This window comes from Phlebotomus argentipes, unplaced genomic scaffold, assembly GCF_947086385.1.
Source record: "Phlebotomus argentipes unplaced genomic scaffold, Phlebotomus argentipes genome assembly contig_2, whole genome shotgun sequence".
Classification (NCBI taxonomy): domain Eukaryota; kingdom Metazoa; phylum Arthropoda; class Insecta; order Diptera; family Psychodidae; genus Phlebotomus; species Phlebotomus argentipes.
In genome coordinates, this window is record NW_026776162.1 from 1,408,900 (window position 1) to 1,427,763 (window position 18,864).

Sequence of the window (18,864 nt, forward strand, 5' to 3'; positions counted from 1 at the left end):
TGCAATCTTCAACCGAAATCTGAGATTGGCTGTACTTATACAGGTCTACTTCGCAGTCAATTGCTTGAGTAAATGCAACGATGAAGTGTGAGTTTGAGAAATCAAACCATTTGATACATTATTCCACCAATTTCACAACTAATTTGCTAACTCGTGCCTTTCTGCCTCCACTGAAAGTTTGCGATAGGATGAGATTGTGTGTCTAATCAACTCCAATTGGCACTCCGAAAGACGGACAATTTGCGAAATCACGAGATTTGCTCTCTCATATTTGCCACTTTCTATGTATTCCTATGTAAATTTCTGGGCCATGTAATCACAATGGAAATGCCACAGATGCCACATGTGTTTTTACAGTGATATGAAACGCTTTGTGAAAATCAAAGCGTGTGATCAGCTGATGAACGCCAAAACTCTAAAGAATTCAGTGGCAGGACACAAATTCCCTCATCCAATTTTACATGTTTTATAGCATGACCTACATAATGTGGGCTTCCCGGAAAATGCACTTTGAGGAAAGATTATTTCATCTGTGTTTTGGGTCAAAAACATATCATCAATCCATATTCTAGAGCGTTCAAAATGAAAGGACGCATGGATGAAATGTGGAAGGAATTTGCTGATGGTCAAAGTGTGGTCGTCCTTTTGAATAAATTTTTGATATGAGATTAATAAATGTTGCTGAATCCTTTGCACAACGGGGAAAAAACTCAGTAGCGACGTGAATTGCAAAGGCAAGAAAGTATACTACATTCCTTTTCTTTATCTTCTTATTCATAAATCCACGAGAATTTATCCTGTCTCACAGAGCTTCTCGTAAGGAACTCAGCGCGAGAGCTTCGATTTTCCTATATATAATACCGATGAAGTTGAAAGAGAGAAAAAACGGCAAAGTTGAAAATATCTTTGCCAAACTGAAAAGAGAAGTATTTTTATCACAAGTCTGGAGAAAAGCACTGCTAATCTTATACAGTTTTCTTGTATAAAAGGTTCAGCGAAACTGTTTCCATGTTTTTCATGAATATCTGACAACTCAATTAATTTAATTTCGATCCTTGAAAATCCAACATAAAATTCATGTGATAATCTGTTTAACAAATTTGGAACTTTTTGCATAGTTAAATATTTACAATTTTCAATACAATTAAAAAAGTTGATCCCGATATCAATTAATTAATCCAAACCAGTGATCACATCTGTTGAGAATTTTCAATTTATCACAGATTTTTTTCATAAACTGCTCTTGAGCTTATCGAGTGTCGTTGAAATCGCAGTGTAAATTATGTGGCGAGGAAATCACTACAGATTCTTTTTGTCACAGTCAGAAAGAATATTGCTAGATATTTACATTCGAACACAAGGGAAATAATTAAAATCTCGCTATTTTAATTGAAGTCAGAAGACAAGAAATGCGCTCTGCACGTGAAAGATCAAAAGAAATGGAAGGAGTTTTCTCAGCGCGACGAATTCAGAGTGGATGTGAGGGTTGGATTTTGATTTTATCATCTATCGTTTGTTCGAACTGTCGACTGACTTCCGTTGTTCTGCCAACCCATTCCGCCATCCTCGCTTTGAATTCGATGTCAACATCCACTTGCGATACTCTGAGCCTTTCCTCACTCCTATCGATATTGCGAAATGCTGCCGAATACATAAATATATATATGAGCATAAATTTTCAACACCCTCAATTTTTGCCATCCTCATCTTTCAATCCTGACCCCGCGTCCTTTGACAGCGCGTGTTGAATATCCAACGTGCTATGAAAGAGGAAAACGTGGGTGATGAGGTGAAAATTCACTTGAGTCTATGAGAAATATTGAGTGATCAATTTCAATTGACTTTTAGAGACTTTTCATTCAGTAACCACGCAGTAAGTATTATATTCATTCCACACTTTATGTTGTACTCCTTTTCCCGGTGCGATGTTTGAAGAATTTCCGTGCTTCGCCCAAAGCTAAACAACACTTGTGTACATACACCATTGTATGTGTATAGATCATTATCAGATTTATCTTGCAATACATGACATGCTTGTAATGATGAATGTTTTGTGGGCGACAAGACATGAGAGTTCGCTTTCGTGTCTTCTTTTTCTATACGATATTTTTTTCGCAATTTCATGTCACGGAAGTATTCTCTATCCACGAATAATCCATTTGCTATACTTGTCATTTTATTGTGGAACTACGTGTATTTATTTATGGCATATTTATAGGGATTGAAATTCGCTATTGATAAAGCTTTCAAGATATTTTATACGATTTTCAGAGTGGTTGCGATGCATTCAAATACAAGATAATAGTGTACAAATGTATTCATTCGGCATTTCTATCGCTGAAAAAAATTGCAATAATAAAGAAATATATTTCACTTTCTCATAATATAGACAAAAACAGCTCGTTATGTGTGAAAAAACTTTTGTTTCTCTTGTGATCGTCTCTATATCATTTAGTTAATATCTCTGTGAAGTTTTTATCTGCTGGTTTTCATTCGATAAATTGTAGTATTTATGAGTGGCAACAAAAAGTACATAGTGTGCGGAAGAACGAGTGGAATAAGGAGTGTTTCCAAGACGAGTTTTTCTTCGATGGAGAATTTTATGGATGGAATGCCAAGAAATCTAGCTAAAGTTTTCATTAAAATAATAAATAGAAGAAGTGTAATTAGAGCAGAACAATATAAAGACAAACCTCTGGCTTTTGTGGCATTTCTCATGGAATTCCTATTCAATATCTCAGCACATAAATACGCCCATTTGGTCCTTTCGTCAGGCCCTCAATATTATACTGGTACATGAGAAAACCGCTCGCAAGCAAAGGAGAGCCCAAAAATGTTGGGAGCTTTCTGCCATTGATTGCTTGTGAAATATTTAAGTAATGTGTAAGACAATATTCCATTACACCCCATGAAGCTTCAAATGACCAATATAGACATGATCACTTCATACCCAGAATTGCTTACCTCCTTGTTCATGTAGTCACCCCACTCTCGGATCTGAGCAACAACGCCGCAGTGCAAATTTCTATTGATTTCCACCCCCGAGAAAGCTCTTTCATTCTCAACTTTGGTGTCTGTGCGGAGTAATTGTCCGTGAATGTGTGTTGAAATTAAAATCTTCATATAGTACTTGCAGGGAGAATTAACATGGGGAAGATCGTTCATACTTTTTTTATGTATTTTTCCAAATAATAAACAAGAACATAAAATAGATGTAAATTTCACATGGGAATACGCGAGGCATAAATTTCGTCTCTATTGTACCCAGTGCAAGAGAAAGACCATGAAGATACTTTTGACTGTGGATATAAATAATGTGAAATTGCATTTCGTGTATAAATGTAAATTTTAATAAACAATTGCTTGAATTTATGAATGTCTATATGGAGTGGATTTTGCCTTTTTCGCACTGGATGTCTCTTAAAGGGAGGGCTTATTTGTGAACGCAGCATTAAAGGATTTTTGGGGTTTGAAAGAACATTTTTCCTCCATGTTAAACACATCAGTCACGAGCAGAGAGAATTTTTATGTGTTATGTGGAGTTTCTTTTAACAATAAAATTCAGATATGAATGAAGCTTTTATTGCCTTCCGGACGTACTAAATATTTCCCGAAAAATCATTAAATGCGCAATGACAAGTCGTATTTCGTCGGAAAATTCAAAGATATTATGCTTTTTAATCAAATATACACCGAATATTGCCACTTTCATAGTGTATCCTGAATCATATTATTCGATTACACCTCTGATTATTGCATGGTCTGTTAATATAAACACCCCGGGCAATAGATTGTAACCATTTCCAAATATTATCTTAGGACATTTTATTATGTTGACTCAATAAATAATTTTAGGCACTTTTCCCATGTTGACTTTTTTAGCCCAAAGAATTGATGGCAAAAAGTTGAAGGAGACCTCAATACATCATGCCCGGTGTTCAATCGCCTCGTGTAAGATTTTCCTCCCGGAGTGAAGCTCTTCTTCCGTGAGATCCTTTCATTCTTCATCCCAAGGCGGGGGCCAGAAGAGAGGGTGGCGGCCTTTCTACATGGTTGCCCCTCGACTTTTTTTCCAGCCCCATTCGACTAAAGTGAGGGACGACGGCATAAATCTAAAACACGAAGGCCCGATAAAAACATCTGTTAAAATAAAATCGAGATTTTGGGTGTCAGAATCAATATAAAAATAACAGTTACTGGCCTGTGTTTTCCTAGCAATTTTTCCCAATATCTCTCTCACATCTTATTCTGCTTTCTCTGGGTAAGTTGTATGCAGAACGTCTTTCCATCTACTTGACTCGTATTTTTGTGGGAGAGTTTTTGTTCTAGCTGAGAAGGACAGGAGAAAAAAAACTCAATGGGGAAAGTGGGCGATGAAGGATAATAGATGCAACCAGTTCCCTTGTCGTCCGTCCATTTTGATCTAAGAAACAGATTATTATCCTTTCGGCCTCCGCACATTTAACACGAAAGCCAACAATAATGAGCTTCCTTTGTGAGGCTACTTTTTGCCACGTCCGCCAACCCCTTAACCCCCTCATTTCTTAGACATCGAGGCAAACCACAAGAGAATTTCATTATGACAAAATGATGGTCTTCCGGTTGTAAGCTTCTTAGATAAACACGAACGCACTTTCGCCACATGCCAAAACTTTACGCCCAAGCCACTTTTCTGACCCTCTCCGCTTTTGGTCATCCGAAATCCACATGGCTCAAGATAACTCATAATGATGCCAGGGATATTGTGGGGCGGTCAAGAGGGAATTATATCCAGTGAATTTCATCCTATTAATATGAAATTCAAATTCCCACTTAAGCAGATGGTGCAGAGCACATTGATAGGCATTAGTGGGAAACTATATGAATTTGCATAATAACCTGAAGACTTCCATTGAGCCAGAAGATAATTTCCCCTTTTTTTCGAATGAAGGTTCTCATCGATTTTTTCGCTCTGCGAAGGCTTCGACAATATCCTGCGACGCATGCGGGACTGGACATAGCTTGTCTGGCAGATTGAATTGATGGAACTCTCATGCAAGTGAAAATGTGTAAGCAAGGCAAAAGATACATTCTTCAAGACTAAAGCATGACTGGCGTGGGTGGTTGGTTTGGGCATGGGAATGGGAAAATCCTCGAGGCAATTTTGCAGGTGTTTCATGCAGTATTTTCGGGGTATAATTCCAGGACAAGGAGAGAGGATGAAAAAGAAAAGCTCCATATAAAAGATTTTCTCCGACACAGGAACGTGCCTAAAGCACAGAGTGAGCTTTTCGACCCACAACCCAGGGAGAATTCTTGGTCTGGGATTGCCACAGGGTGAGGGAGCGTGAAGCAAATATTTGACTAGATTTGTTGCGTGTGTGTCATCGGAAGGGGGTGCTTAGGTTTGGGGATTAAGTCAATAAATGCGAACTCTGGGGAATGCTTAAAAGTGTGGATTACTGAAAAAGGGAGGAAGATGCGAGTGGACTTTGGATGGAGCCAGTAGCACTTCGATAAGTGTTATCTTGTCATTGATGCTGTAATTTAGGAGTGTTAAGGGTGGATTACAAGAGTGTAAACCCTAGTTTTGCCTTTGCCAAATGCTTTATAAAACATCATGATTCCCAAAACCCAAATTACTGAAGCATTTTTACCATTTTCACACCCAGTTATTTATAGATTTGTTGTGTAATTTTCCATCCAAATACGCTGGAAAATGAAGTGACCTGAGAGAACAGTTTTCAGTTTCATCCTGCATATACCACTGAAACCAACCTCTCGCACAGCAAAAACTCCAACACTGGATATTTTCTGTCCAACCTCTATCTCATTTATATGCAACTGCATTTTATAGACCGTCGAATGTGTATTTTTTCTGAATAGTGCTGAAAGAGGAAAATAAAATCCAAATATTGTTTCTTTTTTCACTTTCCTGTGGAAAAAAATCCACTGGGCTCATCTCATATGGTTCCGGCTGGGTGTGTGAGAATGATTGAAAATTGAAAAGGGAGCTTTTCTCGCGCTTCCCAGTAAAGCTCTCCCAGAACCGCACAATTGGTTGGATCAAATGTATTCGGAGCATCAAACAGATTCCTTTCCACATCGTCATCGCATGAAAAATCTCTAGGCATGAAATGAATTCAATCTTTGCAAATACTTCAAATAAAAGCCATAAGATATTTTCTAACTTGGACAAATCTCGAAGGAGTCGTGTGCAATGTATTGTATGTGTGTATGAATTGCGTAATGTAATTGTGTGTAATGTATTTTTGAATTACATAGCGAGAGCGCCGGGCGAGTACTTGGACAAGGCTTTCTCGACTCTTTCTCGAGGCATGATTTATGTGGCTAATTTCGTTAATCTAGAGTTAATTGCTGACAGCCGAGTGGTCAGTTCAGGCATCCCATGCAATGCCACTGCTAGATTAGCACGATTAATCGCCTATCAGTGAGTGTAATATTTCAATTTATTCTTTCACTGCCTCTCTTTTGCCTGAGTGTACACGAAAAGTGAGCGGGAATAATGCCGACAGAGATTACTGTTAGACTTCACATCAATCTGCAGACCATTTTGCCTTGTCGTCCGTCAGTGTTTTGTGAGCAATCCCAGTCTTTGTCAATCCGTGCCATGGATGGATTTAATTTCATGATTTGCTTCCCCACGGAAGCCGAGGAGAAGGAGATGCTCTCGAAGACGCAAAGCTCTCAAGCGTCCACACCTTTGCGGGCGCCGGATTATAAAACCAATAAAGAATCGGTAAGAGAATTTCCTGTCACTTCTTACTGATGAGAAGATTGCCCGTGCCATTATTATTTTCCCTTTATACGCTCCACAGACTAATATAATTCAGAGTCTCCAGTCAGCAGCACTTGAGGAGAGCATCTCATCAAAGGAAGATCTGTTGAGGGTGGATGGTGAGACTACACAGACAAATACGCCGGCAATTAATCTGCCCAGTCGCACTGAGGGCTTCTTCTCGTCCTTCCGGAAGTCGACAATGAGGAGAAAGCGCACTCAAGCCGTGAAGATGAAGAGCACCAATTGGGCTACTCTGGACATCCCTTTGAACTCCCCAATGGAGACAGTTGTCCGGGAGTTGTTGCAGCGCGCGAAGATCGAGAACGCCACATGGACGAAACTCGTCGGCGGTCAGAAGATACAGGTGACCTTCACTGTAGAGATTGGCCAGAAGTGTGACCGCATCAAGCAGACGCTCCTGGAGTGGGGAATTGGCACCCGAGAAGGCTCCACGTTCTCCCTCATGCCGTGCTACTTCTTTAATGCCTCGGCGACGACGCCAGCCACTGACTCTGATGACGCTGTGGAAGACGACATGCAGAAAGAAGGCGCCTGGGAACGCTTTGTCTCTTCCATGACGGCACGATTCAATGTGGCTCAACTGGTGGAAGAAGTGCGCTACAATGCAGAACTGCGATTTGATTTTGTCTCCCTCATTGTCATTGCATCGTAAGTTTGATCACGGAGAAATGCTACTGTGAAGCTCACATGTGGTTTTTTTTTTTACAGCATCCTGGCCGGATTCGGACTTGTTGAGGACAATCCCCTCTTCCTGGCCGCCAGCATGCTCATCTCGCCACTCATGGGCCCAATAATAGCCGCCACTTTCGGCACTGTGATCAAGAATAGGAAACTTCAACGTCTGGGCATTGTCAATGAGCTGCTGGGCATCTTGATGGCCACTCTTGTGGGTTTCGTTTTTGGAATGATAATTTGCAGTGTCGACAGTCGATACGGGCTGGGCGAGGGTCTCACGCAGGAAATGCTGAGTCGATGTGAACTACACTCTCTGCTCGTGGGTATTCTCATAGCCCTCCCGTCAGGGGCCGCCGTGGCGATCGGCATCTTGGGAGAGAACATGGGCTCGCTGGCTGGCGTGGCCATTTCAGCCTCACTCTTGCCTCCAGCCGTGAATTCTGGCCTCATGTGGGCCCTAGCGTGCCTGTACAAGATCTACGAGGCCGATGGAGAGCGCTACAACTCCATCATCAAGACCAATTACTACTCCAATCATCAGTCAATCGAGGTGGCCATCATGGGATCCATCAGCATGTGTGTCACCATCACTAATGTGATCTCCGTGTACCTGATGGGCGTGATCTTCTTGCGCATTAAAGAAGTAGCCCCCATCGCCACACAAAACTACCGCAACTTCTGGAAGCACGACGTGAAGATCGCGCGCGACTACAACAAAACGTGCCAGGCGGCGGACACCACATTACTGCGACAGAAACTGGCCGAAGAGATCGCCGGCTTTGAGGCTCAGACTGATAATCGCGGCCAGGGCGTCAGGGCGGAAATTGTGAGAAGACTGACTCAAGGCCCGATGGCTTCGCTCTACTACCATCAGCACACATGGTCACCTCTGACTCACGCGCCACACAATCGGCCCACGGTTCAGGAAATCGAGTCGCTCCTCCTGAAGAACAATCAGCACGCCTCCAAGTACATCAGTCATCTCTGCTCACCGCCGCGAAGCAACCCGAGGCAGCAAATACCAAGGAGGCCAGAGTGCATCTATGGACGGCGATGCTCAATGCCATCCTCCAGCGTGAGTTCCTATCCAAAAGCCAACATCGCCAAGTTCTTACATGATGAAAGGCTCGACTCCATCGCTGAAACTCCGGGACGCAGTAGCAACAACTCTTCAGAGCGCGGTAAAAGCTTTATTGTAGTTCCCGTTGAGAAATAGGAATAGTATTAAAAAGAAAATATACATTGATCAATTTTTGCACGGAAATATATTTTTCACTCCTTCACTCACGGTCTTCATATTCAATCTTGCGTTACAGCATAAAAGAAATGGACTGAAATGCGCAGCAGATGCAATTTAAAGGCAACCGATATTGAAAATAGCGATTGAAGAGAATTTGGCAGACATCCAAAACTTCTGCACAGCCATTGGTCACCTCTATTTTGCGCATTCAATGAGACAGGCAGAAGCGGTCGTGGGATTAACAGCGCTCACGATATTGATTTTAGTATAAAATGAGCAATTGAATCTTTAAAGTGGATCTTCCACTTTTCTTAATCACTTTATGCATTATCATAAGGAAGAAGCAACACCGTAGAAGCTTTTTTCCATCTCATTTGCGTTTCAGGGACACAAATCGAGTTGATGTGTTGTGCTTAGTTTGCACAAGAGAATAATAACTTCGAGGAAAACTACCGCAAAAGCAATTGTATAGTTTTATTTATTTTTCAAGGGTGACAAAAGTACATCATTCACTGGGTGAGAGAAATTGATTAAATATTAAGTAGAGAGATACCTCTCTCTTTCTGAGTGAATGGGAGAAGAGGGAAAATGCAGGATATGGTTCTTCATTGTGATTAAAAGTAACAATTAAAAAGTTTTCGTGAATTAACATATTTATGTTTCATTTCGGCGCAAAATAAGTCCCTCGGGAGTATGAGTTTCTTGTTTGAAATGCTTCCTCGCCGGAGGGTACAACTTTTGCTCTCTTTCCACGTCGTTCCATGCACATAAATTAGCGATGGGACGACGACGAAAAACCCTCCCGGTAAGATATACTATAATTTAATTTTAAATACACACAAGGTATGATGCGGAGAGCTTAAAAGCAAGTCAGGGCATGGCTTCACATTACACATAAATGTAATCTTATGTTCACCCACACTCCATTCTGTGCTGTGCCAAGGTTCATCGCCTAAAGTGGGGTGAGCGGCTGGAAAATTACACACTCTGACACACGATCAGTGTCAATTGAGCTTTAGTCTATAAATTCCAAAGCACCAATTCATTGGTAATTAGAGCTGTGTAATTACCTAATTATTGGTGATATTCTTTTAATTTCCACCCACAATTTTCAGCGGATCACCTGGGTGTAAATGTCTCGTGGAATATAATTCAATAGCCAGCCAAGAGAGCTTTGGAAAGCTCTTAATTGGTTCACAAGTGTATACATGCGTGTGTATATGATATTCTTTCACTCTTCGTACACTGATGAATAGCAAGAGATTGTTATTTACACTCGTAGGGTGAAAATCACTACATTTCTCCCACATCAATTCCCTTTTCTACCTACTATGAAGCCATTGTGGCCTGGATTGGCCTTGTTGTGGCTGCAAAGAGAGTATTTCGCTATTAAGATTTTCAATTAGAGATAGAAAAGCAATTGCCCAGAAATGAGTTATGCTCATTTCTCCAACACCACCGGGCCATCCTGAATGGGGAACAATCAATTGCTGCGCTCTCGAAGACACATTCTCACTCTTTGGGACCATTTACAGCTGACATGTACGCTTTCTCTGCGTGCTAAGTGAAATATTGTGTCAGTTAACCGAGTCAGGAGTGGGATAGACGATGAAAGGTGCCGTTTTCTATTTGTATCGGGAAACCAATAATAAATTACATATGAGGTTAGAGGTGTAGCTGATGAAGTTTGTGGTTTATGGCAGATAACCTCCGCCCTTGTTCAGCCAAGTGATAAGAGAAAATACATCAATTGCCCTCCGGTGACAAACATATGACTCTTCATTTCCCCTGAATCGCACAAGATGTCAACAGTCGAGGTGGATAATTGAAAGTGACACCGAGAAATCAAAGCACTTTACTGTGGAATTATCTCGTCGTTTTGAGAATAGTTTCCCAGAGAAATTACTCCATCTCCCAGCATTGTGCCGTGGCTTATCTAGGGTAATTTGTAAAAGTTGGATAATACTGGGTGGAATTTTCAGTACTCCAGACATCCGTCTTGAGAAAATAAATAAGCGAAACAAGATATCCTTGCAACACTTGCAAGAATTTAATTAGTGTCACAGAAGAGAAGAGTTGCAGGATTCGCGAGGATGCAATCAATTAATTCTGTTTGTATTACTACATGAGAAATATTTTTCTGGAACCTTCGAGCTTCACTCAAATATGTGGCATGATACATTTTCGCTAGCTGCACATATATATGTAAGTAAATATGAGTTTTATTATATATGTTTTGTGTGTAATTACATATATTAGCTACAAAATTGCCACTTGTTGCGGTTCTTCTAACCTATTGCGCAGAATCACATTGGGCGCAGCTAAAGCGCCTTTGAGGCACATTCGAAAGCCACACTTTGACTAATAACAAAGAGTCTCAGGAATGCCCTGTGCGTCAAGGGTTTCTTTGGCACATCAAAGATGCCCACTTGACCCATTAATATATGCTTTGGAGCCTACGGCTTTGCGTTTCTGGCATCTCACGCATCTGATCGGGGGAAAAAACTCATTTTGATAAATGGCTTTCCCATCAATGGGTGTGAGACAAGGGCGTGGGTGTGCTTCCTCAGCAGATGTGCGTATGGCGAGGCCCTGTTTGTGGATTTTTGCATAAATCTCAAATGCCAGCATCGCGCGTGTTTGGATGAATTGGGGGAAAATTTATGTGCATGCCTACAACTATCTGGGCGGCTCATCGGCCAGCACGATGTCCTGATAAAACAATATGAGGTAAATTAAATTAATGCAGCAATGGTGTTTTCATGAGGGCGAGCGAGGCTATCGATGGGGGATGTATTTTTTCTGGCCATCGAACAAACCGATCAACCTAATGGACCATTGAATGATTTGACAGTATCCCATTTTGCACACCCCCTGGAAATTGTAGTGGATCCTTCAGGTCCGCCTCAGCCGCGCGTGAGAAAGTGGAAAATATGCTGTGCCTGATTCATATAATTTGATTTTGAACACATCAAATTGGTCTATTTCGGAGAGAGAATATAACTTTCCCGCAGTCGAGGGTGGAAAAGTCCCACCCCCAAGTTTTGTACAGCTGAAGCGCGGTGTGGGACGCCTCGCTGTCACCTGAACATGCTGGTAAACATTTTCGCAGTCAGTATATAGGAGCTTCTCGGTGTGAATGGCCAAACATAATTAAATGGCATTTGTGCCTTGCTAATGTGTAAAAATAAATCAATAAAAGTAGATTGTTCAATTGGCTGTTGAACCTACCGTACTAGTCGTATTTGGCAATTAATTTCCGCTCCAGATAAATCCTATTTCCCGGTGTTGTCCTGTCTGTGCGATAAGTGCTAATTGCCGGGATAAATCGCACCACACTATATACTGTTCTGCCTTTGCGCTGCTTCGACGTACAGCCACTTAGGAGAATTTCGCCACCCCTTGTCTCAACACAGTTCAACGGTAGCGACCACTTTTTAATATTCTGTTACTTCACGCGCCACAATTTGGTGGTTTTATGCGCCATCGCCAAATGAGGAAGGGGTTGTCGATATTCTTCTCACTTACCGCCCGCGGGGTGAGTGAAAAATTCATAATTCTTTCCCGCCACCGAGTGAACAGACGCGAGTTTGCGAAGGGGATGAACTTCACTTCCGCCCAAAATCGCGCACCCCAGCGAACCTGACCAGGATTTCGGCGGGTGGCGGCGTCAGAGGGAATTGTATAGACAGTGCCGAATACAAATTTCAGTATTGCCCGCCGAACAAGATATTAACACCAAGTGGTGCACTCAATTTACACACCATCCGTTTCCGCCACTCCGAGAGTACTAAACTGGGACATCATAAAGCTCCTCGATCTTGCTTCTTACCCACCATTCTGCAAGTGCGCAGACCTTCCCTGCCCGTCCAAGGGGTGATTACAGAGAGCGAGAGAGAGAGCGAACGTGCTCGCTGTGTCCCATGATAGCTTCGCTAAAATAAACATTTATGCGAAACGAAAATTTGTGCCGTAAATCACAAAAATAGGGGTTTGCGCAGTTGGGCAGAGCTCAACAAGTTTCGGTCACTCGTCACAATTTCCTACTTTCAGTTCCCATCCGAAGAAGGATGACAGTCAAGTGCGCCACTCCGGCAAAATCGGAGAGAGCGCGAGAGAGTCCGCCAAAATATTTCCCCGTATATTTCAGAGGCAAAAAGGTAAATTCATACACTGCGAATTTCGCTACTCTCTGGCGGTGTTCATATTTAAAAATTTTCCACCATCTCCACACTCAATCTGTTGCTGACATCAAAGCTCGCGCGGATGCCGCAAGAAGACAACTCGACAAACGGTTTCAACCTCGGTTTCAGCAAAATGCAACTTGGCAAATTAATTATCTTCAGTGGAATTTATTGTCACACAAGTTTCACTGAAGTTTGCCCATTACCACCAGGAGCTCGGTCTGGCGGATCTGTTAATTACAAGTAAATTGAACGTACATCATGCCCGGTATTCTAAAACCCCACTGAAGCTGACTGGGGGTTAATTGAACTCGCTCATCGCGATTATTTATTCACAAAAAAAACAATTACGCGGCATTGTGCTCTCGGAAATGAGGCACGTGTTTCAGATTTTCAAAGATGCTCCAAAATAATGCAAAAAACTCAATTTCAGCAGACAATAAAAAGCTTCTAGTTTAATCAAATATCCGCTCTATATATTCTCTTTAATTTCTCTGTTTCTTTCCCCAGAAACTCTCAGCCTTAAGCAAATTCTTTCTATGAAGCCATGTTTAATACTCAAAGAAATCTCACTAACCACGAAGATTTTCTCATAAACTTTTTTTTAATTCCATTTTAAAAATTGCATAATCACAGTGATTCCTCTCCTAAGTTTTGTTTGTAATCAGCACTAAAACAGCTTCTTAACATAACACGCGGAACATGATATTGAGGAAAACTTTCGCTAATAATACTGTTCTCAGTCACTGTCAATTATACATATCTTACTCTCTTGACACATGAGAGTTGAGTAATTGGGAATTTTCATTAGCTGCATAAAGAGGTAAATTAGACCTTCGATGTTGAATGGCTTAGTGAGTTAACCCTTGGATGTGACGACAATTCTCGTTGAGAGCTTGAAGAGCACATGAATTTGGGGAAACTTCAGACACGGATGATGTAAACATGGGAGAAAGATAAAGTTTATTCTAGTGCAACATCAATAATATTTTGGTATTTTGTGTTATGCACATAAACTGTGTGCACATAGTGATTCTGCAGCGGGAGAGCACATCATATTCCACAGACACAGCACCTTGCAAATGGGTTCACTGTCTCATCCTGTCCATAATCCTCATTTTCTTCTCACCCGTTCGCCCCCAATACTTGCCACTCTTGAAACTATGTAGTGCATGTCCCACATTAATTGGAGTTAAATGAAAATTTGTGCTTCGTCTGGTGCATAAATTGTATTACGGTGTGGTGGTTTTCATTTTTATATCACCTGCCATTCTCATTGCTTGTATACATACTCATATTCCGCAAAATAATATCGCTTACACCCCGACTTCGGGGTTAAAACCAGGGAGAATGTGTAGTAATTAAAATTTTATTGATATCATAAAGCAGGTTGTTTAATTATCGTGTGTGTTCCATGAAGAGACATGTGATGCTGAAAGCTCGCGCTCTTCCTGGCTCTCGTGGCCTCAGATCTGCTTTCTCACGAGCAAACATTAGGATAATTACCACAGGAAGTGTAATGTGAGCAAATTCACTATTTAATCGCAAATTTACAATAGATAGTGCTGCTGTTCCATTGCTGTTACGAAGTCATAAAACGCATTTTTCTCAGCGGAAGTCAGTCACCATATGAAATCTATGCTCGTATGTAACGAAAATTGTGCAATCTCATGAGTTGAACTTCTTTGCCCAGGCGGGAATTGTGCATTCTCCCTCTTTGTGTCGCATTTCAATGTTTCGCAAAAGTAGTACGGCAGTACGGAGCAAAATTATCTTATATTAATCTCAAAGTTTGAATCCTCCAGACGTTGTTTAAACTAAACACATAGATATGTAAACACACTCACACATTTTAATTGGATTACACTGAAACAGCGTCTTGTTTGTTCAACATGAGAAAATGCGCTTCTTCATCCCTTGCTTCCCTGCCATCTAATTATTATCATTGCCGTACATATCAACTTGTTTTTCTCACGATTAACAAATTTATTCACCGTGTTTTGCTCTTACACTCGAGCTTCATTTCATACATCTCTCTCTTTCCCGCTCAAAGGCACGTGAGCACATATTACGCAATCTCAGAAACAAATTGTTTCGGTTAATCTCGTTTCTGAACAATTTGAAATTTCAAATTAACATACATTGAAACGCGTTTCTGCTGCCGTTTAGTTAATTTTAATGGGATTCTACATATCCTTCCTCTCTTGATCTTCAAGGAATGCATGCATATTTCCTCGTAGTACAAATACAAATCCTCTTTGCTCGCATATTTATGTAAAATCTCTAAATAACATTTTTTCACCAAATTCCTTATGTAAATATGTTGCAAAACAACGTCCATCACACATCTTCCATTCATTTTCATTTGTGTCTATTTTCGTGTGGAATTTATTATCTTTGGGAAAACATCTTACAATTTGCACCTCTCTTCTATCGACTAAAAAGGACACATGATAATGACATTCTTCTTTATATACATTCTAATGACAAAATTTTCTTAGTCGGAGTAATAAAAAAATAAACTGAAAATCTCGAATTTACAAAAGAAAATTACCCAGTTTTAGCAAGGAAATTTGCGACACAAGTTTCCGTGTCACTATTTAATTTTGGGACTCTATTTTCCTTTATGTGTGTTCAGTAAAAGAGAAATGAAATAATAATAAACTGTGCATAATGTATATTTACGCGTTTGCGGTGTGTTTTCCTGCTTAAAAAATCTAATTAAAATGGTATGTGTCATTGTAATGGACAAGTTTATTTAATTAATTCATTTATTTTACCGAGAGCACAATGCTTTTTCCGATGCCCCGTTGAATTGGTCGCGGAGGAAAAAGCTATATAGCTCCAATGTGATCTAGAAAACGTTCTGCATCAGACATTCGTCATTCTATGTAGCGCTAAAATGGTAAAATTGGATTATTATTTTTCGCTGAAAATTTGTACTATTTTTTGTCAATACATTTTCTCCCTAAGTCAGTTCACAGTTTGATTTTTTTCTTGAAGAATTCATTACAATCTATGTATGTCACCAAATTGATATTGAAAGCAAACGAAGGAGCTTCTGCATGGGGAGAAGAAAAAACTGATGAAACGGTAGCGAATTTCGTAGGAAAAAAGGAGAATTCACCGCTTGAGAGAATTAATCGAAGACTTTGGCATCTTCTGTTGATTTTTAATTAAAATTTCCCCGTAATTTATCCCCTTATCCACACTTTCTCTGTGTTTTAATGAATTTCTTATATGCAATTTGTGCATTTTTCTCATTCGCATCCTGTACAAAGCTTTTTAATTGTTTTCACGTCCGTGACGCGTACATGTTCCCTGAGTAATTCGCAAAAGGGTCTCGTGAAGTGAATTCAATTTTCTTCCATCTCACCACATTTGGAATGTCAGCGAGGCGTGTGAAATGCAGAAAGCTTTCACACAAAGACGTGAAAGGAGGCTGATTGCGCGTAAACCGAGGATCCCTGTGGAGAAAATTGAAATGCAATGTTAAGGACAATCACGAAAGGACGGTTCACACAGTCAGGAAGCGAGTGCCCTTTGTATGATTTATGGATGACAAGTTAAATTACGTCAGAGAACCTGCTGCACAGGAGTTCTGCGATGCATTCGTTGCCGACTACAAAGTTGTGGAAGCTCTTGCAGCAAATGCTGTCGCGTGTTTCACCGAATTAACGTGCTACTAAATCATTTTGCACGCGCGCGTGGATGTTTTGTATCAATTGAAAAGAAAGAAAGAAGTGAGATATAGTATTTTTAAAAATAACTTTCCATTACACTTTTTTCGTCCCTCTATAGTAGACGAATTTGAAATGTAACCATACTTTCTTGTGGAGAGGAAATTGCTTTGGGGACTTGAGATCCTATCGGAATCCTTTGTGTCTTCAGAGTCCCCTAGAAAGTCCCCCGTGCCGCCCCATACATAATGCCAATACAATTTTATTTTAGGTGTTATTTCCTCTCCGCCTTTTGTATCAGCACAGGCACACGAAGTATTCCACTCAATATGTTTGCTGTTGGCTGGGGGTTTAGCAAATATTTTGCAATATGACACCGAAATTGGGACAAAAGAACCAACACAAGGACCGATCATAAATATTTACATGGATGACTTCCTTGTTTGATGAAAATTAATCAACGCACATTCGCCTTTCGCCAGACATTTCCGGGAATCTGTTTCCATTTCTATGCGGCAGCACAGGTTCACCCAAATATACGTATTTTGCGAAGGTGGGAAAAGAGCAAAGGCTGCACTCTCTAATTCACTGCTGAGCGGTGAAATAATTGGCATTCGCAAAACAGCACTGAAATGAATTAAACTTAACAGAAACATTTGCCCACGGGCAGAAATTGAGGGCAAATGAGAGTAGATGATGCTGATGACAGCTGCCTGAGGCATGATAATAATGTTGGGGGTGAAATTTGCTAATTATTTTATCAGAAACTCAAGTGTATACAAACATTGCAGTTGGAGAAACTGTACTAATTACATATGTATGTTCACAAATAGCACATAAGCATAGATTACTATTGCGTACTAGCAAAAGTTGTGCCAGCTTATTCACAAATGGAATTTCTACCAGTTTTTCCAGTCAGAATATTTATGCACATATTCATACATGATCGCGCTATTGTTTCATAGTTGCATTAATTAATCAAAAAGTTTTATGAAAGTGCAACACTCCTAAATGATTCGCGTTGCACTTCGTAAATCATGGTTCTCATGAAATTCAATTAAATTGATTACAGACAGGGATTTAATTAAAAATTAAATCAACATTTTAATTTGTGGCAGGTATGCCTAATGTCAACAATTGCTTGTTTACATAATTGCTAATGACTTTTCGTACATAATTTAATATATGTGGGAGTGAGTACACTTTTGCTGCCGATGCTGCGAGCACTTTTGGGATTCGCCAAGTATTTGAGAGTTGAGACCATTAGGAGAGGATCAAGCATCATTACATAGTTTCTGCGCTCTGGAGGAATGTTTAGATGAATATTCCCTATGCTGCTCTCGTGAGGGGAATTGCGGACAGAGAGTTTCGAGCTAAGAGCTATGCTATTCCGAGGGGATTCTATTGCGTTCTTGTGATTCTCAGAATACATATGCTAAAAGCCCACTATTACCGAGGGGATTTCTGCAGCTCTATGAAAATTTGTCCACAATCAATCGCTAATGCCACCAGATTAGCCACAACTCCCCCATCAATCGACCAGAAACCCTCCTGGAGGACCCACCCTGAGACACTGACTCGATAATCCGTCTGTGAGTCAATATTATGTCTGGAAAAATATTTTATGCCCGGAAGGATAAGACAGGCGAAAGCCAGGCTGCCATACATGTTGTTGGTGTTTGCCGCAGGGATTTCCACTATGATTATCGTCCCTGAAACTTCCTCTCACTCATCTCGCTCTCGCCACACTGTCTTAATCCAAATTATGGCATCATGAGTGAAGTATTGGTGAATGTCGTTTATGTACCGCAAAACCACTTCTCCATTGACTATAATCAAACTCAATGCAACTTTTTTGCACACTTCACCGTCGGCTAGATATTGAGTTTCTGTTTCACCCCTCGTGGTTCAATGGCTCCTGAGGACACACCAAAAAATTCCATTAAGCGCAAGCTGGAGAGCAGAAAAAGTAGACTTTTTTTACGTGTTTGCTGGGGTTTTCTCTCCGCGGTAAACAATAAAACCGCACTTTTCTGGCTGAGGTGAGGCGCGATTCGCGCGCTGAAGAAAAGACGGCTCGCCGCGTGGAGAGGGTTGTGATGTGTACTTGAGACAAAAGAGGTTAACCATTCATGCCGACCCATGAGAAAGCACCTCCTCAATTTTCTTCCGCTCTGCAGACTTCAAAATCCCCATTGTGAACATTGACTTTTCCACGTGCTGGATCCACAAAAGGTTAATTATTTAATTAAAATAGAAAACTTCCACTTGGTGTGGCTCCCA

The 18,864-nt window shown here is 40.7% G+C and overlaps 2 protein-coding genes across 2 annotated transcripts in view; one reads left to right on the forward strand and one right to left on the reverse strand.

The window, feature by feature from the left end:
* The window catches only part of LOC132263680 (connectin-like), a 29,315-nt gene extending 16,823 nt beyond the window's left edge, over positions 1-12,492 (reverse strand). Inside the window, exon 1 of the mRNA XM_059763581.1 lies at positions 11,949-12,492. The gene's annotated coding sequence lies outside the window, so the exon portion shown is untranslated. The remainder of the gene's footprint in view (positions 1-11,948) is intronic.
* Positions 6,397-8,741, forward strand: LOC132264481 (uncharacterized). Its single transcript, XM_059764709.1, has 3 exons — positions 6,397-6,739; positions 6,819-7,450; positions 7,511-8,741. The coding sequence occupies exons 1-3, from the start codon at positions 6,506-6,508 to the stop codon at positions 8,691-8,693; spliced, it is 2,049 nt and encodes a 682-aa protein (XP_059620692.1). The 5' UTR covers positions 6,397-6,505; the 3' UTR covers positions 8,694-8,741.
* Positions 12,493-18,864: the final 6,372 nt, after the last annotated feature.